Raw genomic sequence first — 26605 nt, 5'->3', positions numbered from 1 at the left:
AGTAGGTCGTGGTTTTTCACCTTTTGAGCCGGATGTTTTCCTCTCACGCCCAAAACTCGGGAAGCGCGATCGGTGCTCAACCGAGTGAACCCGGCCGAGCAAGCCTGTTAGATTTCCTTCTACCCAAACTCATCAATGAATAAATAAAAAATATATCTCATTAATTAAACATTGAGGGGATTTCATTAACAACCCCAAATTCTATTTCTATTAGCAGCCTCATTCATAATTTCCAAAATAGTATGAGTTTATAGATTTATTGAAAAACATGTTTGACAAATACTAACATTTATAAATCAATATTTAACATCAAATACCACCCAAAATATGTCTACGGAGCCTCTAAGTACAACAGAAGAGTAATATGAAAATACTGGTAACAAGGCCCCGGCTATACCTCAAAATACAATACATGAGAAACAAAAGATACATGACCCCGAAATGAAGTGGGGCTCACCAAGTCAGCTGGAAAGAGTGTACCGTTATCACTGATCAATGCCACCTGCTGTGGAACCACCTGCATCCATTAAAGATGAAGCACCCCGACAAAAAGGGACGTTAATACCTTCGAATAACACTAGTACGTAAAACTAAAAGTTCTCTTTCAAAATAGAATGACCATATAAGAAAAGGAAAATCATAGAAACAACAAGTCACCATCAATAATATCCAATTGCCCAATTGAAACATAACAATTTTTAAAATACAAAAATAATATATATTTTGGTTGGGAGATCTTTAGTACGGATAATACCACAATTAACGATACCACTATCCACAATACCATTATTCACAATGCCACTATTTATAATGCTGCTATTAATAATATCACCGTACTCTTGGAACGGAGTCCGATCACGACTCGATCGGCTAGATCATCTCATCCGAGACATTAACCACAGTCACAATCTCAAGAACAACCACAATCACAACCTCTGTGCAAATATACCACCGTTAATCTAGTACGGAGTTTGATCACGACCCGATCGGCTAGGCCGCCTTATTTGAAGACATCAACGACAATCATAATATATATCACATATTTATATCATAATTGTCAGCACAATCACCACCATGTGTGCGGCATAGCGTTCGATCACGACCCGATTGGCTAGGCCGTCTCACCACAATGTCGTGCAGTTCGACATCATTTGCTTTTACCGATAATCTCATCCAAATTGAGGGGAATAATTTCATCACATCAATCTCATCCCAAATAAGGAGAATATTCACAATTCACTCTTACACCAGCATGCGTAGTTTCAGGGTTAGGTTATTTCAACCAACCCATCCTCGGTGACTATTGATACTCCCAAAAATATTTTTATATTAATTTGAAAACAAAGGTAATATAAATACAAATGTACTCACCTCAACATCTTTCACATTGTATAAATCTTCCTTAGTATTTTCAACCACTCACAACTACAATATTTCCTTGGCTCTTTTGGCCATTCACAAGATTCTTTATTCATGGTACAATGGTCGTATTTCATATTTCACACTTTCATTTCTTTCCTTTCATGGGTCATCATCATAAATATCAATATACAGAATATTCCGAAAATCACAACTTTAAGTTCATTAGAAATGAAGACTTTAAACACAATAGATTTCTTTCCAATAAATGGAGCAAAATGATTGGCAATCGAAGCGCAAGTTAAAATCATAAACAAGTAACACGCAATTTATTCTTGAAATACTTTTTCCAAAGAGGGCAATACACAATTTCAACTGATGAATATGTAAGATCTCAAAACACGTTGGGAATACTTACAAGACATATCATTAGTTAAAACAACCAAATTTTTTGGATGACTTGAGTATATAAGCTTTTAGGCAAATCTATTTTCGAAGTCATTTATAACACTTGAATCATGGCTCATTTCATAACCTTTCTTACATCGATCATTTCATTTCATCAATGTCGTTGGCCACAAGTATACTTTCTTTCTAGGTACGTTGGCTACACTTTATATACCCAATTCACTTCCAATCATCTTTTTATTTTATCAACAATAAGACCTTCCCAATAAAGATTTTAGGTACACATATGAGCAATTAATAATCTTAAACATATTGAGATTTTCTCACATAATTTGGCATCATAACCTTCATTTAAAACACGACTCAAAGACATAGCATTTAATACACATATCACTCTTGAACACATTCCCAAAAGATAACATAATACGATAGGAACATTCGGAACACGTTTTGAATACCTAATTCTAGACACTTTGCTTACTCGGAATATATATTAAACATATATCTTTTAATACTAGCTTATTCGGAATAGCCAATTTTATAGTGAACAACTCAGGACTTACATAAAATTTATGAACACTGTGGGATTCAATTCTATGAGAGAAAGTTTAGCCAACATACCTTGTCGAGATTTCCTTAAGTTACTACAACGCCCCAACAATTCTAGCAAAAACAATCTATAGGAGGATAGTGAAAATCGACTAATATTAGAAGGATTCCCATGATGTAACTCTTTTAGAAATTTTGTCAAACACCTAACATGCGAAATAGACTACAAGGCTCTAAAATGGAGATCCTTTCATCCCTCAACCAATTTCAATAAGAAACTACCTAAAATAGTCCATTACTCCACATACTACAACTTTGTGTCATATGCATGGCCTATTTCCAATCCCACAATATATTTGAACTCATAACCTCTTGAATGAAAGCGTAGAAGTAGGACTTACCCGGAAAAATAATGATCTAGTGATTGACTTCCTTGATTCTTGAAGATTGGTGCAATAATGGATGATGGGGTATTAGGTTTTCTCCTTCTCTCTATAAAATGCTCTTACCTCTCTCTAAACTCACCAAAAAATCGTCTCAAATAAAGCCCCAAAGGCTACTTATTAAAATAGGGTCGTTTCATATTAACAAAATCCAAAATTTGCACAGCTGCGATGCATGGGGCACTGCGTGGTGCGGAGCAGTAGAGAAAAATATGTCTAGAAACAAAATTTGGAAGTGTTTTGGAAATTTGCACAGTCGAGCCGCATGGGGCGCCACGGTAGTGCAAAATTCTGCCATCTTTTGGTAATTTAGTCATAACTTCTTGTTGGAGTGTCCAAATGACGAACGGTCTAAAGAGTTAGAAACTAGAATCGAAAATCTTTAATTTGATAGGTTGTTCATCACTTGGCTTAGAATTAGGCCTCTTCTTGGACTTCAAATCACTTATAATATGCCTCGTACACTTATTATTATATCTAGTTGATATTTATCATATTAATAGCCCTCGTTTGCACACAAAATAATATAATTAGCATACATTAACTTTCTTAATAGCACTTAAGTACTTCGAAATTTTCCGGGGTGCTAAATTTTCACGTAAAAATACTTGTTTTATTTACTTTCCACATTTATTATTTTTGCAATAGTAGTATAAGGAACACATAGAAGAACCAGGTCCTTCTATAATTCGTGCATGCGAAAATTGGACACCACTTAAATCACCCCCTCTTGTGTGGCATTGAAGTATAAAACATCAATTTATATCAGAGAAGGTTATCCTTGAAGAGGCTAATACCTTAGTAGAAGATCAATATGAGTGTACCACCTGAAAACTGGAAAGGGCAATCCACTGGTAGGCCACCACTTTTTAAGGGCCAATACTACTCTTGGTGAAAAAATAATATGAGAGTCACATTATAGGAGAGAACTATGAGCTATGGGACATTGTCACCGATAGTCTATTGGCTACCTTGAAGAAAAATGTTGAAGGAGTAGATGTGCCAAAGACAAGAGCTGATTACACTACTGAGGACTTGAGGACGTGGAAGAATAATGCTAACACTAAGAAATGGCTTGTTTGTGGACTTGATCCAAATGAGTACAGTAGAATCCAAGGCTGTACCACTGCTAAGAAAATATGGAACACACTGCAAGTGGATCATGAAGGAACACCTCAGGTGAAGAGATCTAGAGGAACTCTACTGTACTCTCAATATGAGAGTCTTGCTATAAAGGAAGGAGAAACCATTCAAGAAATGTACACTAGGTTCACTACTCTAACAAATGAGCTGAAATCTATTGGAAGGATTATTCCTGAAGAAGAAAGGTCGAAAAAATATTGACAAGAGTTTTGCCTATCACTTGGGAGAGCAAAATCACCACCATCCAGGAATCAAAGAATATTGTCAGTCTCCCACTGGATGAATTAATTGAAAATCTTACTACCTATGAACTTAGGAGATAGACCATGAAGATGGATATAACTAAGAAGGAAAGGAGTTTGGCTCTCAGAATCACTGAAGATTCTAAATGGCCATGATCATTAAAGACTTTAAGAAGTTCCTAAGGAGAGGAAAGGGGTCTTCAAGAAGTATTAGCTACAGCAAATCAAAAGCTCCTGAGAAACTAACCAATGATGGCTTCTAAAAGTGTGGAAAGAATGATCATTACATCAAGAACTGTCCTCTGTAGGAAATTGAGTGGAAGAAGAAAAGAGCAGAACGAAGGAATAGGAAGAAGGAACATGTTCAACCCAAGAAAAACAACAACAAAGGATCAACAAAGGCTATGGTTTCTGCTTGGGGAGATAGCTTAGATGAAAATGATGATGATGATGATGATGATGATGATGATGATGATGATGATGATGATGATAATGAACGGGAACTTATAGATATTGGAGAATCTGATGAAGATGCTGAGGTAAGTATTTTTAATCTCAAAGACAAGATTAAATTTTTGTCTAAGGAAAGGTTATCTAAGTTGATCCTAAAGCTAATTGATGAATATGAGGATGTAAACAATGAAAAGGAACAGATGTCAAAAGAGTGTGTAGTTTTAAAAGCTAAGTGCAAAAACCTGGAACATAAGGCTAGTGAAACTGAAAGTGAAAATGCTGGGTTGAAGAACCAGGTAAATGAACTTGACACAAATGTCCTAGAACTTAGATTTGAAAATCTAAAATTAAAATTAGGAACATGTAAAAAGACATGAGTTGATCACACACAACTCACTTTAGAATAAAATATAAAGAAAATGAAAGATGAGTTGTACAAAAGAGATTAGCAGATAAGAATCCTAAAGGAGGATCTAAGCAAGGTCAAGAATGAGCTAGACAGAACCTGTGAATGGAACAGATCCTCTGATACACTTTCATGGCTACATGAACACTATAGTAGCAAAATGAAAGGACTTGGCTTTGGGAACCCTACATCTAAGTGGGATCCCAATAGCAAGTACATCGCACTTACTGAGAACAAAATTTGTACACACTGTGGTAAAACTGGTCACTATAAAAGTGAATGCACTGCAAAAGAAAAGGCAATTCAAAAGAACCAAAAATTTGTTCAAGGGAAAAATAGGTTGCCAAGTTGGGTTAAAAAGAATTTGATTCAATCTTTTGCCTATAGAAAGGGACCCAAAATAGTTTGGGTTCCTAAGACTAACCCCTGATTTTCTTTTGCAGGTCTAAGTGAAGGGGAGTAGCCAAATATGGTACATAGATATTGGCTGCTCAAAGCATATGACAGGAAGCAAGAACCAATTCCTTTCACTTGAGGACCTTAAAGGAGATAATGTCTCCTTAAAAATAGGAAGAAGGGTCAGATCATTGGGGTTGGTAAGGTAGGTAAGACTAACTCTCACTCTATTGAGAATGTCTACCTGATTGATGGATTGAAGTACAGTCTAATAAGTGTATCACAATTGTATGGTAGAGGTAACATGGTTGCATACACCTCTACAAAATGCTTTGTGATTAATCTTATCCCTGACAAGATAGTTTTGCAGGGAAAAAGAGTGAACAACATATATATTGTGGATTTTTCCACACTCTTAGATAATGAACTCAATTGTTTAAGTGTGTTGGATAATGATCTCCTCCTTTGGCACAAAAGACTTGGACATGCCAGTCTAAGTCAACTCAACAAATTAGTCTCCAAGGACTTGGTGATAGGACCGCCTAACATTAAGTTCAAGGAAGATAAAGTTTGTGAGGCTTGTGCAAGGGGGAAATAGGTAAGATCCTCTTTCAAAAGAAAGAAAATGGTAAATACCACCAAAATGATGGAACTGGTCCATATGCATCTTTGTGGGCCAATGAAAACATTGAGCACATGCGGCAAAAGATATGTTATGGTGCTTGTTGATGATTACACTAGGTTTCCTTGGACACTGTTTCTAACATCTAAAGATAAAGCATTTGACATATTCTCTTCTTTTGTTTAGAAAACTCAGAAATAACTAGGTAATCAACTTGCATCAATTAGGTCTGATCATGGTACTGAATTTGAAAATGCTAAATTTTCTGAATTTTGTGATGAGCATGACATAGATCATAATTTTTCCTCTCCTAGGACTCCACAACAAAATGGATTAGTTGAAACAATGCAATAGGACATTGGAAGAAATGGCTGGGACTAAGTTTCCTTCTAGTAAACTACCTCATAGTTTCTGGGCAGAAGCTGTGAACACTGTATGTTTCATAATAAATAGGTGCATGACTAGACCTCTTGTTGAGAAGACTCCCTATGAGTTACTTAAAGGGAGAAAGCCAAGTATGTCCTATCTTAGGGCATTTGGATGCAAGTATTTTGTACACAACAATGGTAAAAACTCCCTAGATAAGTTTGATCCTAGAAGTGTTAGGGGAGTATTCTAGGATATTCTTCACATAGTTAGTGATTTAGTGAAGTGTTGGAGAAAATCCTACTGAGCAGTAGGTCGTGGTTTTTTCACCTTTTGAGTTGGGTGTTTTCCACGTAAAAATACTTGTGTTCTATACTTTTCGCATTTATTATTTCCGCAATAGTAGTATAAGGAACACATAGAAGAACCAGGTCCTTCTATAATCTGTGCACGCGAAAAGTGGACACCACACAAATCACCCCTCCCCCTCTTGTATGTCATTGAAGTATAAAACATCAATTGATATCAGAGCATGTTATCCTTGAAGAGGCTAACACCTCAGGAGAAGATCAATATGAGTGCACCACCTGGAAACTAGGAAGGGCAATCCACTGCTAGGCCGCCACTCTTTAATAGCCAATACTACTCTTGGTGGAAAAACAGGATAAGAGTCACATTATAGGAGATGACTATGAGCTATGGGACATTGTCATCAATGGTTTATTGGCTACGTTGGAAAAATGCTAAAGGAGTAGATGTGCCAAAGACAAGAGTTGATTACACTGCTGAGGACTTGAGAAAGTGGGAGAAGAATGATAAAGCCAAGAAATGGCTTGTTATTAGACTGGGTCCAGAATCCATTGCTAAGCAAATAAGGGACGCACTACAAGTGCTCATGAAGGAACACCTCAATTGAAGAGATCTAGAGGAATTCTACTGTACTCTCAATACGAGAGTTTTGCTATGAAGGAAGGAGAAACCATTCAAGAAATGTACATTAGGTTCATTACTCTGACAAATGAGCTGAAATCTATTGGAAGGATTATTCCTGAAGAAGAGAGGGTTGAAAAAATATTGACGAGAGTTTTGCCCATCACTTGGGAGAGCAAAATCACTGTCATCCAAGAATTAAAGAATATTTCCCCTCTTCCACTGGATGATTGATTGAAAATCTTACTGCCTATAAACTTAGGAGACAGACCATGAAGATAGATGTACCTAAGAAGGAAAGGAGTTTGGGTCTCAGAACCACTGAAGGTTCTGATCTGGAAGATGATGAAATGGCCATGATCACCAAAAACTTCAAAAAGTACCTAAGGAGAGGAAAGGGGTCTTCAAGAAGTGGTAGCTACAGCAAATCAAAAACTCTTGAGAAACTAACTACTAATGGCTGCTACAAGTGTAGAAAGACTGATCATCACATCAAGAACTATCATCTATGGGAAATTAAGAGGAAGAAGGAAAGAGGTGAACAAAAGAACAGGAAGAAGGAACAGGTTCAACCTAAGAAAAGTAACAGCAAAGGATCAACAAAGGCTATGGTCGCTACTTGGGGATATGGCTTAGATGAAAGCTTAGATGATGATAATGATGGTGATGATGATGATGAACGAGCACTTATGGCTATTGGAAAATCTGATGAAGAAACTGAGATAAGTATTTCTCATCTCAAAGCCAAGAATAAATTTTTGTCTAAGAAAAGGTTATCTGAGTTGCTCCTAGAGCTAATTGATGAATTTGAGGATGTAAATAATGAAAAGGAACAACTGTCAACAGAGTGTGTAGTTTTAAAAGCTAAATGCAAAACCTAGAACATAGGGCTAGTGAAACTAAAAGTGAAAATGCTGTGTTGAAGAACCAAGTTCATGAACTTCACACAAATATCCTAGAACTTAGATTTGAAAATCTAAAATTAAATTTAGGAACATGTAAAAAGATAGTTGATCACACACAACTCATTTTAGAAGAAAATATAGGAAAAATAAAAGATGAGTTGTACAAAAGAGATGAGCAGATAAGAATCCTAAAGTAGGATCTAAGCAAGGTCAAGAACGAACTAGACAGAACCTGTAAATGGAACAGTTCCTCCGATGCACTTTCACAGATACATGAACACCATAGTAGCAAAAAGAAAAGACTTGGCTTTGGGAACTCTACACCTAAGTGGGATCCCAAAAGCAAGTACCTCACACTTCCTGAGAACAAAAATTGCACACACTGTGGTAAAACTGGTCACTATAATAGTGAATGCACTGCAAAAGAAAAGGCAAGTCAAAAGAACCAAGAATTTGTTCAAGGGAAAAATAGGTTGCCAAGTTAGGCTAAAAAGAATTTGATTCATCCTTTTGCCTATAGAAAGGGACCCAAGCTAGTTTGAGTTCAAGAGACTAACCCCTGATGTTTTTTTTTTGTAGGTTCAAGTGAAGGGGAGCATCCAAATATGGTACATGAATAGCGGCTGCTCAAAGTATATGACAGGAAGCAAGAACCAGTTCCTTTCACTTGAGGACCTTAAATGAGGTAATGTCTTCTTCGGAAATGGGAAGAAAGGTGAGATCATTGGGGTTAGCAAGGTAGGTAAGACTGACTTTCACTCTATTGAGAATTGTCTACCTGATTGATGGGCTGAAGTACAGTCTAATAAGTGTATCACAATTGTGTGATAGATGTAACATGATTGCATTCACCTCTACAAAATACTCTGTAATTAATCTTATCACTGACAAGATAGTTTTGCAGGGAAGATAGGACTGCCTAACATTAAATTCAAGGAAGATAAAGTTTGTAAGGCTTGTGCAAGGGGGGAGCAGGTAAAATCCTTTTTCAAAAGTAAGAAAAATGGTAAGTATCACCAAAACGTTGGAACTGGTCCATATGGATCTTTGTGGGTCAATGAGAACATTGAGCAGACGTGGTAAGAGATACGTTTTGGTGCGTGTTGATAATTACTCTAGGTTTACTTGGACACTATTTCTAACATCCAAAGATGAAGCATTTGACATGTTCATTTCTTTTGTTAGAAAAACTCAAAAACAACTAGGTAATCAACTTGCATCAATTAGGTCTGATTATGGTAATGAATTTGAAAATGCTAAATTTTCTAAATTTTGTGATGAGCATGACATCAATCATAATTTTTCTGCTCCTAGGACTCCACAACAAAATAAAGTAGTTGAAAGAAAAAATAGGATATTGGAAGAAATGGCTAGGACTATGCTTCTTTCTAATAGTTGCCCCATAGTTTCTAGGCAGAAGCTGTGAACAAGAGCATGTTACATCATAAATAGGTGCATGGCGAGACCTCTTGTTGAGAAGACTTCCTATGAGTTACTTAAAGGGAGAAAGCTAAATATATCACGTCTTAGGGCATTTGGATACAAGTGCTTTGTGCACAACAATGGTAAAGACTTCCTGGGTAAGTTTGATCCCAGAAGTGATGAGAGAATATTTTTGGAATATTCTTCACATGGTAAAGCTTATAAGATCTATAACAAAAGAATTATGTGTATAGAAAAAAGTGTACATCTAATTTTTGAAAAGTCCATTAAATATGAAAACTACAATCAGAAGATATACATCAGCACCAAAAAAAACTAACAGAGTTGAGGTTTTTGTTAAATTTTTTAAAATTAAACATGTTTACAAGTAAAACAGCCCCTTAACAAGGCCAAATTTCTAGCACAAGGAAGAGGAAATTAAGAGAAGGTGTGGACACAGCCAGACAAGAGAGAGTTAATGTCTTTCACGAGGAAAACTACGTTCCATTAATCACATAAGATAATAATGCATCTTAAGATCAAAATAATAAAAGAAGTCTGACTATCAAATATGTAGACTGTAACGTATATTTTGTCTTTGACAGTTGAGTGTCCCCCTCCAAGCCCAAAAACAAACGAAAAGCTGGAAAAAAGCATCCCTACCACTCCATTCTCAGTTACTGTAAACCAGCAAAAAGGAGACAACATCAACACCTAGGCCTGAACAAAGATGCACGTACTTATACACCCACCCAGCACTTGGATTTTGAACGTTAGATAACAACATAACATACACAGAGAATACACATAAAGCAATCATTGTTAAAGACGAATTCAGAATTTGTAGTAAATAGTTCTAGTGTATCATTATACTTACTACTCCTTTGTGACAATAAGTTTGAACTTGACATAACGATAAGATATCCAAAATTGTTCAACAATATATATATATAAATCGAGCCTTCTTATCCAAAATTGTTCAACAATATATATAAATCGAGCCAGAGTACATTTGTAAACGCTGCCATTACCCTGAATCCGCCATTCGAGAACTCCTCCACGCAGCCTTCTTTGATTGATCAGCTTGTAAAGAACAACAAAAGGTAGATAATTTCACTGGAACTAACAACCATAAATCCAATGGTTATTCAAGAAGTTGAATAAGAAGCAAATTGTTATAGCTAATCACCAAATGAAATGCCATAATTGATAGTCACACTTTGGCTTACCATAAAAACACATAACATAAAAATAACAGGATGGTCACTCTACACCCTTCCCTTTTAGTCAAACTTTCTCTCCTTTATGCACATTTACTTTTTTATTTTTTAACCTCATAGTAATTTCACCCAAAAAATTAATAAATCAACGAATCAAATACAAAGAAACACATTAATAACCATATTTTATCCAGTAATATTGTTTGTTTTGTCACCCTTTTGGCCCTTCCACTCCACACACTGATCAGTAGGCCTACTCTTCTGCTTCCCGGCTTTCAACGGACAAGCGGTCTGAACCGGCGGTATCATGCAATTATACTGCAAACACAATGAACTGCTCACCGGAATTTCCACCGTCGGATTAATCTCAATCCCTGTCAGAAAATTATGCTGTACATACAAAACCTGCATTCCAGCCGATAATAACCGGTCCACCAAAACCGCCGGCACCTGACCAGTGAACCGGTTATTATTCAAATACAAATTCTGCACATTAGAAAACAATGGCGATATCTCCCCGAAAAACCTGTTAAAACTAATATCCACCGTCGGAATAGTCACTTGTGACATTGGTAAAATCGGACCCGTAAATAAATTCCTCTGTAGCTGAAGATTTGTGAGTGGAAAAGTAAACAAAATCCCGGGAATGCAGCCGGTAAACCGGTTCAAGCTAAGATCAAGATAGTTCAACTGGTTCAGCCGAGTTAACAGAAAATCAACTGGACCGGTAAACTGATTCCATGATAATGACAAGTATTCAAGAGAAGAAGGAAGTGACATAGGCAAAAGAGTACCAGAAAGTTCGTTATGTTTAAGGTCTAAACGGGTTAATCTTTGAGAAACAAAAGGTGGGATCGAACCGGACAAATGGTTGTGACAAAGTATAACGTTGGATAATGCTGGAAGTGCACCAATAGCCCAAGGTATATTTCCAGTGAGCTGATTAAAACTAAGATCAAGAGTTTGTAGCTCCCGGAGCTGACCCAATGACGCCGGAATATCGCCGGAGAGAAAGTTCCGGCTAACTCCAAGAAATCTCAAGTTCTTCAACTGAGACAAACTTTCGGGTAATGCACCGGTTATCCGACCCGGAACTACAGTAAACTCAGCAAGAGAAGAAAGTTTCCCAATAGAAGGATCCAAAGTTCCGGTTAGACCCGGTGACCCAGCTCTCGGGTCACCAAGATTCAATGCGATCACTTTATCTCCATCACAGTAAACTCCAGCAAAATTACAAGGCTCAGAAGTAAAATCCCAAGAAGCAAAATAATTCGAACCTGGTAAATCATCTAAGCTTTTTCGAATAGCTTGTAATGCCAAGAAATCAATAGGGTCTAAAATCCCATGTACAAAGAAACTATTTTTAAGAACAAAAAGCAATGGAGTCAAAAATACAAAGAATGGTACCATAATTACCGTATAGATGAAGAGAAGAATGATACAAAGGAACTTATATAAGGTAAAGATTGAACTTTTTGGTTTGTTTGGTTTACTTTTCCGTGAGAAGCAAAGAGTTCTCGTGTCAAATGGGACCTTGTGATTGCTTTAATGGAAACCAACAGCAAAGGAAAAAAAAAAGTAGCTTCACAGAAAAGCAAAGCAAAAGCTTTTTGTTTATGGTTGAATCAATGAATCTTATTCAATACAATTGGTATAAGAAATTTGTGTTTTTTTTTTTGGTGGCTTAGGAGAGAAGAAGAAGTGAAATGAGAATAGCAGATAGAGAGTTATTGTTTCTACGGTCACTTTCTTGTGTGTGTACAAGACAGGAGGTACAGAGTTAATGTTTTTTTTACTTATTTTTTGTTATAGTTAATGTTGTGTTTTGTTTGTTCATTGGGAAGAGGGGTGGATGGCCAAACGGTTGTACGTGCCTAGCTGGATATCACGAGCCTGAGGTTTGGAGTGACAGATCATCAGGTTCGGTGATTGAGGTAATTCAGACGAGGTCCACGTGAGCTTATGCTTGCACAATCATCAAAGTCTATTTTTTTGTTCTCTTTATATTTTTCACTTTTCCTTTTTTATTTTTCTTTTTTGCTTAGTTTCTTGGTATAGTTAATTAAGTACTACAGATGTTTAGTACAAATGTAATTTATAGCCTGTTTCGCCATGGAGAAATTAGCTTATTTTGAGAAGTGCTTTTGAAAAAAATGCTTTTAAAAAAAGTACTTCTTTAGAGAATTAGTTTGTGTTTGGCTAATCTTTTTAGAAAGTGTTTTTAAGTGTCAAATTACGAATAAGGGCATGAATAGATTTACTTAATAATTAATATTATAAGTAAATAAATAATATCAAAATTTTGTTATTACATGCAATAATTAAAAAAAATCATTTTATTTAAGTAAAACATGAAAATAAAATTAAAAAATACTTAATTCTTTTAATATAAGTTAAATATATTAAAATTCCTTTAACAAATATAAAAGCATTCACCCCTAAAGTCAATATATATTAGAAAGTTTCCTAAAAATAAGAAGAAATATTTATAAATTAATATCCTAAGTATTAAGTTTAAGGGTTATTTTGGTATATACTATATTTTGTTAAGGGTATTTTAGGTAAGAAGAAAAGTCAAAACTGCTTCTGCTTCTGAAACTGCTTCTGCTTCTTCCCAAAAGCACTTTTTTTTCCAAATAAGCTTGGCCAAACACCTCAAATTAGAGAAAAAAAAGTGCTTTTGGGAAAGAAAAAAGAAAGCACTTTTTTTGTCTTGAGAAGCTTGGCCAAACAGGCTATTAGTCAATGAAATATTGTTAGATGTCTTTAATTTCTGGCAATCACTTGCTTTCCAATTAGTTTTCATATCTACTCTAGTTTTTGTATTATTTTTAGTAAAATGTTACGTGTGATCATAGTACTGAACTTTCGATTGTATCTACCACCAAAGGTTGGGGAATGAATGAGATTATTCATCCTTAGTAAGAGTTTTCAAATTTAAGTCGGGAGAATAAAAAATTTCTGGTAAAAAGTGTTCTACGTTAATAGGCTCTACCCAACGACATGAAATTTAATTAGTGAAACCAATAAATTCTTGATACCAAATGGTATAGAAAGAACTTTAGGCTCTATTTGTTCCATTAAGTGCATTTATTTTACGTATTTATTCAATTTAAACGTTACCGGATCATTAGCAGATTACATTAAATTAATTTTGCCATAACTCCATAACCTCCACAATCTCCTTGTTTTTTTGGTTTGTTTCGTATTATGTCTGATATTGCTTTGCTCAGAGTACATTATTACGGGATTGTGGATCCCCTTCTTCCAAACATAAAAGGATAATAATAATAATAATAATAATAATAATAATAATAATAATAATAATAATAATAATAATAATAATAATAATAATAATAATTCAGCAAAAAGCTTTTTTATGGTAATAATCTTATCACTATCCTCGGAATAAATGTTTAATTATTACTAGTTGCAGTTTCATTGTCATGCTTAAAACAGAAAGATAAAAAAAGAGACGGAAATTTCTGTGTGTAATTCTGTGTTCATAGTGGCCAAGTGTCTGGTTGAGATGTTTACACAAATTAAGTAAAAATTAAAGGCGATGAAACAGATCTCATATTCCATGTCTTAAATTTTTCTACCATAAAATAAAAACAGTCAAATCCCTCTTTCTGATTTATTCGTATGGGAAGCATGCAACAAGTATGGCGGCTACAGTACAGTCTCATTCGTAGCCATGCAAGCAATTACAGTCAACAACACGGAGGAACTGTGAGAAGAAAAGCAATCGCAGCTGACGGACGGTGCGATTTGTTGCAGTTGATGGACGGTGCTATTATAATATTCGGCAAAGGCCCAAGACAGTCATGTAATACGAGAAATGTTTAAATATATACTTCGGTATATTTTGGGTTCAAATATAATTTTGTCATAATATTATTAGTTCAAATATACCCTTTTCTATTAAGTTTGTTCAAAATAGACATTCAATGCTACGTGACACCTATATTTGATGAGGTGGTTGCCACATGGCATGCCACCTCAACGCACTTAATCTATATATATAAAACTAAAATTTAAAATACAATATTTTCATGGTAAAAGTAATGGTGACAATAGTGGTGGAGGGGAAGAAAATTTTAGTAGTGGAAAAAAATAGAAGGAAGGTATAAAATAGGTTAGGGGCGCTGAGATGGCAAACCATGTGACATCCACCTTATCAAATGTCAGTGACATGTAGAATTGGATGTTCACTTTAGACAAACTTAACAAAAAGGGGTATATTTGAACTAATAGTATAACGACGGGGATATATACAGACTCAAAGTATAACGTAACGAGGAGTATATTTAAATCTTTTATGATAGTATAGGGGTAGATATGGGCCTTTTCTGTTACACCCCATGTTTTCGTACGTGAAAGTGCGCTATATGTAAATTGATATATGTAAGCTCAAAAAGGGATGAAATCCTTCTACAAGGCTAAAGAAGGTTTATCAAAGTATTAGGAAATTTAGGATGAATAAGACTTTTTAATCATGATTTAAATGAGATTAAAGTCGTGATATGGCTATATATGATGTTTGGATATGAAATACAAAGTTTGGAAAAATCGTATTTAAGTTGTGGAAAAGCCAACTAAGGATTTGCCTTTTAATGAAGCGTTTTGAGCAATACATTTCATCTGTTATATGAGGTCATTTTAGGACATATTATATACCAAAATGAAGGTCTTGGAACATAGTATCCAACGTTCCAAACCATTTATTCATATGACATCTGGGCAGAAAAATATGCACTTTTAAATTAGGGTCGCCAAGGCACGTTGCCGCACTTCGGAGAAACTGACAAGTTTATAGGCCATGTTGAGACACAATTTCTCCCAATCTATTGAGAGTTACATGGATATATTTATATGGAATTAAATTCCTGTGTGTCTAGTTTCTAACGCTGCAAACCGTTTGTCAATACGATATCGGAGTAGAGAGATACAAATGTCCAAAGTGGTACTGCTCAAGCTGCCAAGCAGGCAGCTTACCCACATGCTTGGAGAATTGAGGCAGTGGGCTTATAAGTTGTCTTTACCCATTACATTTCGTCAATATCCAGATATTTCTTACATCAAAACTCTCTCAAGTTCTCCAAGAGCTGGTCCAGGATCCCAATAACAAGACTGAAGAGAAATCAACACAAATCATCATCAAAGATATTAAAGACTACAAGAGAATGCTTTTATAGTATTGTGGTGTGATTGAAGGCTATTGTGAGCTAGATTGAGATAGGGTTTCGAGTTGTAGCTGATGTACAAGGTATGTACTCAATTGTGCCTAAGGTTAATCTTGTGTTGGTTGTGTTGTTAGAGTGAAAAACTATAAGATAGCACTTGAAAGAACATGGGATATGGTTGTCTTTTTGGTTGGACTGTTTTGTGACTAAATATATGGTTTGTGGTGGATGAAAATTGTGAGAAATAATTTAATAATATGTGGCTGATGTTGTTAAGCTTTTCTAAGTGTTAATAAAGTTGGTTGAAGAAGAAAAGATGAAAAACAAGTTATTGACGATAAAAATTAAGGTGCTAGATGTATGAGGTTGTTTTAGAAGGTATTTTGTAGATGGTTTAAACTTGAAATAATATGGTACATATAAGTATGATGTTCTGAAAGTTGTAAACTAATTTATGGAATAAGAGTTGGATTCAATTTATATCTTGTTATGAGTAAAAACGAGTTTGCCGCTCAATATAATTGTTAAGATAATCAGAGAAACTCATATTGGATTATATCATTGTTGTTGCTATTGTTTGTTATAGTTGTTGTCGTTGGGTTGTTGATGACCCTTAGTGGTCTTTGGGTTGTATTAAAATAGGGGAGTTGCTGCCCGATTTTTCTTAAATTATACGACTAGCCAAATACGATGGTACGATATTATATGTTAATGGCAATATCATTTCACTCGTTGTAGATGAAAGAAGTTGTGTTGAGCTTGGTTGAGTAATAAGGAAGAGACCACACATGTATGCTAAGGCTAATTCTTCCTTCTTTTGGCATGATCCAAGTAACGATACGTGAACATAATGCTATTTCATAAGCGTTTCTACTCTTAATAGTAAGGATATCTATGTTATTCATTCCTATAAAGTGACATTCAAGCATGTCTAAGTATGTTCCTAAGTCCCTATTGAGGTATATGATAGTGACGTTAATATTTAAAATATAGTGATATATGCATATTCATGCATTTACCACTGTGTTATGGCCGAACGGGCAGTTATCACCGGTTGGGCAGTTATGTATCATTATTTACCACTAGTTGGGCAGACATGTATATTCATTTACCACCGAGCTACGACCGATTGGGCAGTTATGCATTTACCACCAAGCTATGACCGGTTGGGCTGTTGCATATTTACCACCAAGCTACAGCCGGTCGGGCAGTCATGCATTTACCACTGAGCTACGGCCGGTTGGGCAATTACATATTTACCACTGAGCTACGTCCGGTCGGGCAATTACCACTGATCAGTTGGGCAGTCATGCATCATAAGATATGGATAGCAGTCATGCCTCATACAATATGGATAATGGAAATAGTCTCAAAGAGAAGCATTATATATATATGTAAGTATAATAAGTATGCATATACGGTGACACTTCAGAGATTCAGGTTGATTCTTATATGTCTTTAATTAATGTTGACTTACTGTTATGTTTCAATTCCGCCATACATACTCGGTTCATTATTCTTACCGACGTCCTTTCGTTGGGGATGCTGCATTCATGCCTACACGTATAGACAATCAGTTTGATGAGCCCTCATAGTAGACGAGGTCAGCATTCAGCGAAGGATCGGTAAGACTCCACCTCATTCGGAGTGCATCCGAGTCTATAAGTCATTGTGTCAGAGTTTTGCTACAGACTTATGGGTAGGCCGGTTTCCTGTCGCATTTGATGTCAAATAATCTTACAGGCTTTGTAGACAGAGGTTCATTTTGTATAGTATGTCAGAGGCCTTGACGACCCATAGGTATTCATGTTTTAAGAGAGATGGTTCATTGATACAGTGTTTTTCCACTTATAGTTATACATTACGAGTTGTGGCCATGTTGGTCCATGATAGTTAAGAAAGAAAAAAAATGAGTTACAGAGTGGTTCGCTCGGGCCAGTACAGTACCGGATACCAGCCAAGGCTTCCCAGGTTTGGGGCGTGACATTTTTCTCTATAAATTTGAGAATTTTATATATAATGTGTATAATTATATATAATCATTATAAAATCTATTTATACCCAGCTCAAAAAAGTAAACAATGTAAAGATCAAATTTTTAGTAGGGCCTTTTATGCCACCTTTGGGGCCCAGTTGGAATGGCCATATAGCCTTCTTATGTAAAAATAGCACGGGTTAGCCAGTTTTCAGATTGGTCATTAAAAAATAGCCAACGTTTGTAAAGTTATTGAAAAATAGCCACTATTTTTCTGCAATACGGATAGTTACAGCATAATATACTGGAGATCGGTGCACCTGTGCATGAACTTCCAGCATATTATGCTGGAACTCCAACACGCGAAAAGTTCCAGGATAATATACTGGACTGATAATACTGGATTATTTTTCCGGATTTTGAATAATATTTTCGTTCAGATTTATCTTTACATGAAAAGTGATTAAATTTCAATTACTTTTGAAATTGTAGCTATTTTTGAATGACCACTCGTAAATTTGGCTATTTTTGAATTTCTCTTTCCCAATATAGTTATTTATCGATTTTGATATATACTTTGATAAGTATCATTTTATTTAATTGATATTTTTAGCTATATATAAACAGTTGAATTTCTTTGATATATGTTAAATTTCTAATGAATTGACGAAAAGTGTTTAAAAGTAATTTTCGGTAATAAAAATAGGAAGATTAGTAGATAAAGGAAGTGGTGCGGGAAGAGAGTCACATCAAATAGATTCTAAAGTGGCTAATAATCAGTTAATATGGCCCAAGCAAATACATATTATAGAGTAATGATATTTGCTTTTAAGGAAATGGGGCTTCAATTCTTCATAATAGTGACTAGAGGTTGTTATGATATTATGGGTTCTCATTCCCCACTATTTCTTGTTCAGTTTCAATATTCAAGCCAAAGCAAAGTAGTTACAAATGATTCCTTTTTGTGTTAGAAAAAGAGAAAAACGTCTCCTTCCAATATTCTTAAATCCAATAAAAGCCTCTCTTTTGTCACTGTTTTCCCTTCCCTTTCTTTTTTTTTTTTTCCAAAAGACGAATAACTATAAAGGTCGCTATATATATGTTTCAATTACTTAACAGTTCAAAGGAGAGCAAATATGTCCCAATTCGCAACTATATCATTGACTAATAATAATTGATGCCCAATTCTACAATTATTCAGCTATCAGACATTTGCTTTTACAAAAGCCAAAAGATGCCCAAGATTTAGATAATCAAACAGAAATAAAGGGAGAGAAAAAGAACGGACACTACGTACGTAGAACAATAACATATGAGAGGAGACGAGAGTGCTCATTTCTTTAAGTATTTAACTGATATACACGGACGGACAGCTACACGTTAATATAACAATTTTGCACTATATACTTAAAATTGTCATCGTATATTATTTAAATCTATTTTATAATTGACCACAAAAAATTCATTAGAGGAAATGCTTTGTGGATTATATAATGCTTAAGCTTTACATGCAAGAAGTAACAATATACCTAACACATTATTACTTTTTTTCTTTTATTGTCCCCTATATTATTTATGATTGTATCAGGACGATGTACCTCACGATTTTATGTTTGACAAACACAAATCTGGGGACACTTCTTTGGGCAGAAATGTAAATTAGTCTAGGCAATACAATGATTATTTCTCTGAGCAAATATTTTTCCCTAGGTTTTGAGACTACTACTGATCTGAGTAGTCATCTTTAAGTCTAACCAAACAAATGTGCATAGCTCCCAAATTATGAAGGCAAACCACTTCCCTCATGATTATACTGTTACCTCAAAAAGGCCCTTTTTTCCTTTACATCATCAGCAATACTAGCAACTAATCATTTTTTTTTTTGCCCTTAATTATTTGGTATTCAAAATTCATCGATCCAATTAAATTTGATTCGGGCTGAATAGGCTTTGTGGGGAAAGAAGCGCTCTATCAAAAAGTTTGTCATTCTCAAGTTTGAACCTGAAATCTCTTAATAAGAGCGGATGAATTCTAATCATATCACCGAATCTTTGGCTGTGCATTTGGCCATATTTAATATATTCAGAACTACTACAATATAGATCCTCCTAAATTAGGAGGGTATATATATATATATATACATAGAACTACTAAACCTAATTTTATGTAGCCAACCGAAACAATTGGAACAATGATACTCACTACCTAAGAAGTTAATTAATGAATGAGGATAATAGTTTATTGGAGTTTGGAACTGTAGCAAACGTAATCTTTAAGATAAGTCATGTTACCAAACCATTCTTTCATTTTGATACTTCTATGTCAAGAATATATGGGTCTTAACATTAGAAACAGCCTCTGTCTTTATAGAGTAAGGGTAAAATTGCATTCACACTATCCTCCCAAGCCCCACGTATATATATCATAACTGAAATAGTAAATGCATAGAGACGTGTTTGTTTAAATTGACCAACCCCAACAACTGTGGGCCTTTTGCAGTAAAGATGAGAGGGGTGGACCGAACAATTTTGGATAGCATGAGCTAACTTTGTACAGACAACAGAGAGAGTGAAGGAGGAAAGTAGAATGTGCTCATTTATGAAGCTTACATATCACGTCTCTTTCATCCAACTAGGCTGCTGCGCAGAGCCTGATCTAGGCGGTTGGTTTAACAGAATCCATTACTTTCGACTCGTAATTGGTATACATGTATAAGAATATTTTAAAATATAAAGATACAATAAGATCAGTCATTAACTCTAGACTAGATTATGAATTTGTCTATCTTGGTTTTGAGCTCTCTCTCATTTACTCATATTGAGTTGGCCAATGGTACTAGGTAAGTATCGTAGTATTATTTTTGCACATATAACTTCGAATGAGCAATGCACATGCTGTGTCGTTGACAAATACTAACACTTTAGCAAATGGATTTTTCATGTTTGTACGTTCTGTTGAATAAATTAGAGGTGTACTGAGCTACTGACAAAGGTGTGGATTAACTTTGTTGAGAGATACTATTATTCGAAGTTAATAGTAAATGTTCATTAAAAGTCTTTTGACAGAAATTGGGATGCCGTCTTGGTCTCGAAATGCTAAACTACGAATGCCAACCATCTCAGCAAATGCTAAACTCCATTTCGTCAAGTTAGGAAAACCAATAATTTTCTTGGCCAAAGGTGTTTTTTTTTTTTTTCAAAAGCACTTTTGGACAAAAATTGGGGTGTTTGACCAAGCTTTTGGAAGGAAAAAGGTGCTTTTGAGGAGAAGCAGAAACAGTTTTGGAGAAGCAGAAAAAAGTAGCTTCTCTCCAAAAGCACTTTTTTGAGAAACACTTTTCAGAAAAATACACTTAGAAACAGTTTTTTAAAGCTTGGTCAAACACTAATTGTTGCTCAGAAGTACTTTTCAAACTAATTAGCCAAACACAAACTGCTTCTCAGCAAAAGTACTTTTGAGAAAAGCACTTTTGAACAAAAGCACTTCTCAAATAAGCTGATTTTTGCAGTTTGGCCAAACAGGCTATAAACCAATTTTCCAGCAACTATTGCACCTAAGTAGGGGCGGCAAACGGGCGGGCTGGGTCGAAAACGGATAATAAAAAACGGATAAATTATTCGACCCGACCCATATTTAATACGGATAAAAAAACGTGTTAACCGTCAGATAATATATATGGGTAACCATATTATCTATGGCTCCATGAATATGATCACTTTTAGGAGAACTCCTGGTCTCCAAACTTGAGGAATCCTCAATTTGAGATTTTACAAATGTAAAAGTTAAACTCATTAATTATCCATTGATTATCCATTTTTCAAATGTATAATATGATTTTTATCCATATTTGACCCGTTTTTAAAATTTTCATTATCCAATCCATTTTTAGTGGATAATTTCTTTTAACCATTTTGCCACCCGACACCTAAGATTCGTTAAATAACTTTCCAAGATGTGGAATTACGTAGCTGTTGGCTAGATTAGTTATTGGTCTGGACCGAAAGTGACTATGAGCTATATCACACCCTATCCCTTTATGATACTATGGTAGCAGGACCAACCCTAAAATGAGCCTTGTTCCATTCTTCCTTCCCTTGATATACAGATAATTATTAACTAAAAAGGAAAAGGAAAAACAGAGAGCTATCCCAATTTGTGAGGAAACAAAGTATTTATACCCTTTTTCCCTGTTTAAGAGGCAAAAGAACTCTAGTTTGTCTTAAAGTAGTGCTAGGCTTCATCACAACAAGGACAAGAAAACCAAAAGGATGTTCTTAGGCTAAAAGAAGTTAGGAAATCCATGAATTTCACGTTCTAAATTAAAGTAGTACAACAACGTGTTTATGAAAAAGCAGATTTATTTAACTAACTACAGATCAGTGAAAGCTACTCTCATTGACTGACCTCCAAAGAAGAGCTTTTACCATCTTGTAAACTCTAGTCCATAAGCAAGTTCATGCAGGTGACTAACCTCGTAATTAGCTACATGGTGCGGCTCAACGGCAAATCTAAAATAGGTTCTATGTGTTCAACTGAATCAGTTGCTTTTGGCTCAAACAATGTATACAATTATAAATATTGAAAAAGTATGTGTGTAATAAGATCACACTAACCATAGATACTAGATTTGCCTCTGTTGTGGGGCTAGGGGAGGTGGAAGATATCATCCATGTGCATCAACACTGTCCTTTATAATTTGTTAACAACAAGGTGAACACCTCAAGTTCTAGTACTTAATAATGGCTGAAGCTTAACAAATGAATTCTGATAACTGAATGCCCCTAGTGAATAACCATTGAAAGGAGAAAAACTTCAACTGCGAGTACATAGATAGCTTACTACCAAAAGGCGAAAGGAATTTTGAAGTGTTTAACAATATAGGAATCTGTTATTCACAATGAATCTTTACATCTACAACTACTAGAATCCAGCAATCAAAGCAGCTTACGAAATCTTGAAACTCATTTGCAATGCCAACTCCCTTCCTCTCTACTATCATTGTAGTTTGGTATGGCTTAAAATCATCAGCACCTATGACAGGACAGGGATCGTACCACCCGCTGCCAAGATTTGCTGCTCCAGCTGCATTTTCATAAAACAAGCAGTGATTTGAGCTGATTTTATAGACTTTGGGAAGGAAACAAAAAAATCCTTTCTCAAAATTAGCTAATGATATATTGAAAAAATCGGAAACATAATTGGTAATGTGAAGAAATCAAAGACAAGGTGCTAAAAACCTTATTGCGAAAAAATGGAGACTTCAGGGAATCAAAAGCTTTTAAGTTTTAATGAAGCCAAAGAGGAACTGAACCATACTCTTCTCATGGAAGAGAATTCGAAGTCGGAAATCTGGCATCTCAAACAATAGTTGGGTGGTAAAGTCATAAAGATCAAATAAAATATGAATGCTGAGAGGGCAGTTTCACTATCTCATTAAACACCGGCCTCAAGGCAAATTCCATGTTTGCTTATCAAAGGCTAGGACCTATAACACATATTCTGTCAACTATATCATGAAATAAATTTGTGAAATATCCAAGTTGATGGTTGAGCATCAGAACACCCGACTCGCTGAATTTTTAGTATCGTATACTAAGTAGCTTCTTCTTCAATAATATGGTACTTAATCTTCGGAATCCCATGCATTCATAGAAGAGTACTTACCCTCAACAAGGTCTCAAGTTTGTTCTTCACAAGAAAATATTCATGTTTCACGTGCTGCAGACATTGCACACACCTGCACAAGGAAAACAGATGTACAAAGCTGAAGCATTTTGCAGTGCCATGGATACATCTCAAAAATCGAACTTTGATGCAACATGATCACAAAAACAAGACAGTATGAAGACTTGAATCCGAACTAAAGCAAAATAACGTCGGGGCTCGTCATTTCTTACAACCATCTGCAATAATTTATGCTATGTCAGGCGGAATTAATAAAGAGGCTTTCATTTTTATGTTATCTAATGGAGTTTGAGAGTTCCTACAAGGGAATTGAATCAAGACGTAATACCTATCTATCCTTTTATTTGTCTTGAAACCCAAAGCCACAGGTACATGATGTTAGTTGCTGACTCATGGACTGTATTTACATAACATATGGTACATATATCTTCAATGCTTTCTTCCAACATAATACTAAAACATAACTATGTGGAAATGCTTCAACTGAGTTGGCCTTCATATTCATCTTGTGAAAGAGAGAAGTTTGTGTACTCAGCTAAACAATGCAAACTTAAGCAAATTTTGAGACGGAAAGAAGCGCAAATGCTACTTTTAGAGATCTTGCAGAGATTGCGGTTCATAGTGGTGTCCTCATAAGGGGCAATGATAATTAAGTGAAAATTTAGAGACTCACTAGAGAAACTGGTCTATTATTGTGATTTGATAACTTCGAAAGTGAAAATTACTGCTACTTTGGCAATTCAAAGAATCTGGCTACTATAAGAGATAAACAATAATGGAGTGGCATGCTACACTTCAATATCCTTAACCAGCCAGAAACATCTATACTCAAATCCCTTTGTGCTTCTATACCTGCATACACTATATATAGATATATATTCTCCCAAAAAGCGTAAACTTCATTTTGTTAATTACTTCAACAAGGTTGATTTTGTCCACCAAAGCGAGACAGAAGCACAACTTTATCCCAAAAACACAAAAGAAGAGATAGAAACACAAAGAGACCAGGAAATTTGAGGGTGATGGAAGACAGAGACGGGACAAACACGGGTGATTGCAATTACAATGGAGTAGAAATATCTGGAAAAGAGAAATCGCAAAGTTCTTGACATGGTACCCTCGTGAATGAAGATCCATATTAGCCTCAAATAGCATCTAAGTTAGCCAATGCCCTATAAACCTGTTTCTCATTCATTTAAGAATATACCACATGATAATAGGTAAATCTTATACATGCACTATCTCTCGACAAGGTTTATCGCCATGCCAAGTAATGAGTCTAATGATTACAAAAGACAATGACCAATGCCGTACATGGTAGAAAACAAAACTCTCATAAACTATTTTTCTGAATATCTAAGCGGTCAAATTTGTCTATGAAATTTTCTCAAATTCCCATATGAATAGGGAGGAAGGAAAATTGTAAGGGCATAAAGCAAAACTCACCCTTCAAGGTTCTTCTGTTCACAAAAGTTTCTGAAAGCTATACAAGCATTCGTTACTCTTTGTGCACCTACGCTGCTCGACATAACAGAGATTCAGGTCAGACAAAGTAATAGTGATACTAAAAGAAAACCAGAAAGTCTTCAATTCAACTATCCACTTACTAACAACAAACCCTGTGAAATCCCACAAGTGGGATCTAGGGAGGATAACCCATACCCTGGGGGTAGAGAGGCTGTTTTCGAACAACTATCTAGTTACTGTGATCTAAAATCTAATAGCATAAAACTTAATCTCTGAGTACAATAAATTTACCAAGTAGGTATTACATGTCAGCTAAATATTCAGAAAAGTAGTCCAAATGTAACTGGAAAAATACAAAAAATCCTTCAACATCAATTTAAGTAGTTCAGTCAACGACAAAGACCTAAAAATGTAAGGGACCAACTAAAATTAAGTACCTGGAACTGCTACCCTTGAATTGGTGGACATGGGAATCAACTTGCTTAAAATCCACGGCCTGTTGTTGACTACACAATTTTTTTTTTTTAAAAAAAAAACATAATGAGCCAAAACTTCAACTTTAATAAAACAAAAACAAGGAAAAATAACCCCAGAAAATTATAAGACACTTAATCTCACAGTGTAGCTGCCAGATTGTTGATAATCTTTTCTGAATCTTCAAAGAAAAGTGTCACTACTTCAAATACAAAATCAGGGCTGCTCTCATCTTGCAATTTCTGAAGCTGAAGAAACTGATCATCCAAGAATCCCTTTATAAAAGAAAAAAAATCATTTTTTGAACAAGAAAAACGAAACCCACATCAGAAAAGCCTCAATTCAACAAACCAAAACAAAATTGGGGAAAAAGAAACTGACCTCATGGTACAAAGCATTAATGAAGTCAATAAATTGTTTCTGCAATTTTCCAACAATTTCCATGATTTGGGTGTCTTCTCAATACTCAAAACTCCAACTTTGTACTATTCTGTTAGTACTATTTTATTTTATGTGACTTAAACTTTGCAGATCTGGCAGATGCACGAGAGCTACAGATGTGACAAATATATGTGGGTCCCTAAAGTATGTGAGAAAACCAAATGATGGATTTGACTACATTCATTATGATAATATAATAGGAAATACATTGAAAAGGTTTCACTTTTAGTCCTAATATTAACTCGTACTGCTGCAAATTTTTAATGTGGAGAAGAATGAGTTAATTTAATTCCTTTTCTTGCTAAAATCAATTAATTTGAAATTAAATTCAATAGTCGACGGTCAATGGCCAAACAGTTACCTTTATTGACATATAATTAAATACTTACGCTATTAAATCATTTAAAAAATAATTATAGTTGATGATATGATGTAAGTATCGATTTGTTAAACGTAAAAAGAGCGTGTATGACTGTTGAAATTGATCAAAATACACTAAACATGTAATTTTTC

General features: G+C 35.2%; 3 protein-coding genes across 3 annotated transcripts; 1 reads left to right on the top strand and 2 right to left on the bottom strand.

Moving 5' to 3' along the window:
- The first annotated feature begins 3573 nt into the window (after window positions 1-3573).
- On the top strand, window positions 3574-5452 carry LOC142163023 (uncharacterized). Its single transcript, XM_075220272.1, has 5 exons — window positions 3574-3613; window positions 3682-4087; window positions 4734-4893; window positions 5050-5355; window positions 5447-5452. The coding sequence occupies exons 1-5, from the start codon at window positions 3574-3576 to the stop codon at window positions 5450-5452; spliced, it is 918 nt and encodes a 305-aa protein (XP_075076373.1).
- A 5122-nt stretch (window positions 5453-10574) lies between these two features.
- On the bottom strand, window positions 10575-12631 carry LOC107820421 (uncharacterized). Its single transcript, XM_016646706.2, has one exon. It carries the CDS (start codon window positions 12272-12274, stop codon window positions 11051-11053), a length of 1224 nt encoding a protein of 407 aa, XP_016502192.2. The 5' UTR covers window positions 12275-12631; the 3' UTR covers window positions 10575-11050.
- Window positions 12632-22787: 10156 nt separating this feature from the next.
- Window positions 22788-26193, bottom strand: LOC107820422 (histidine-containing phosphotransfer protein 1-like). Its single transcript, XM_016646707.2, has 6 exons — window positions 26033-26193; window positions 25796-25926; window positions 25615-25683; window positions 25157-25228; window positions 23690-23762; window positions 22788-23107 (listed from the first exon to the last, which is right to left on the bottom strand). Exons 1-6 carry the CDS (start codon window positions 26093-26095, stop codon window positions 23057-23059), a joined length of 459 nt encoding a protein of 152 aa, XP_016502193.1. The 5' UTR covers window positions 26096-26193; the 3' UTR covers window positions 22788-23056.
- Between the last annotated feature and the right edge of the window lie 412 nt (window positions 26194-26605).

The sequence above is a fragment of the Nicotiana tabacum genome, chromosome 8 (genome assembly GCF_000715075.1).
Source record: "Nicotiana tabacum cultivar K326 chromosome 8, ASM71507v2, whole genome shotgun sequence".
NCBI classification, from domain to species: domain Eukaryota; kingdom Viridiplantae; phylum Streptophyta; class Magnoliopsida; order Solanales; family Solanaceae; genus Nicotiana; species Nicotiana tabacum.
This window is presented reverse-complemented; position numbering and strand designations above follow the sequence as displayed.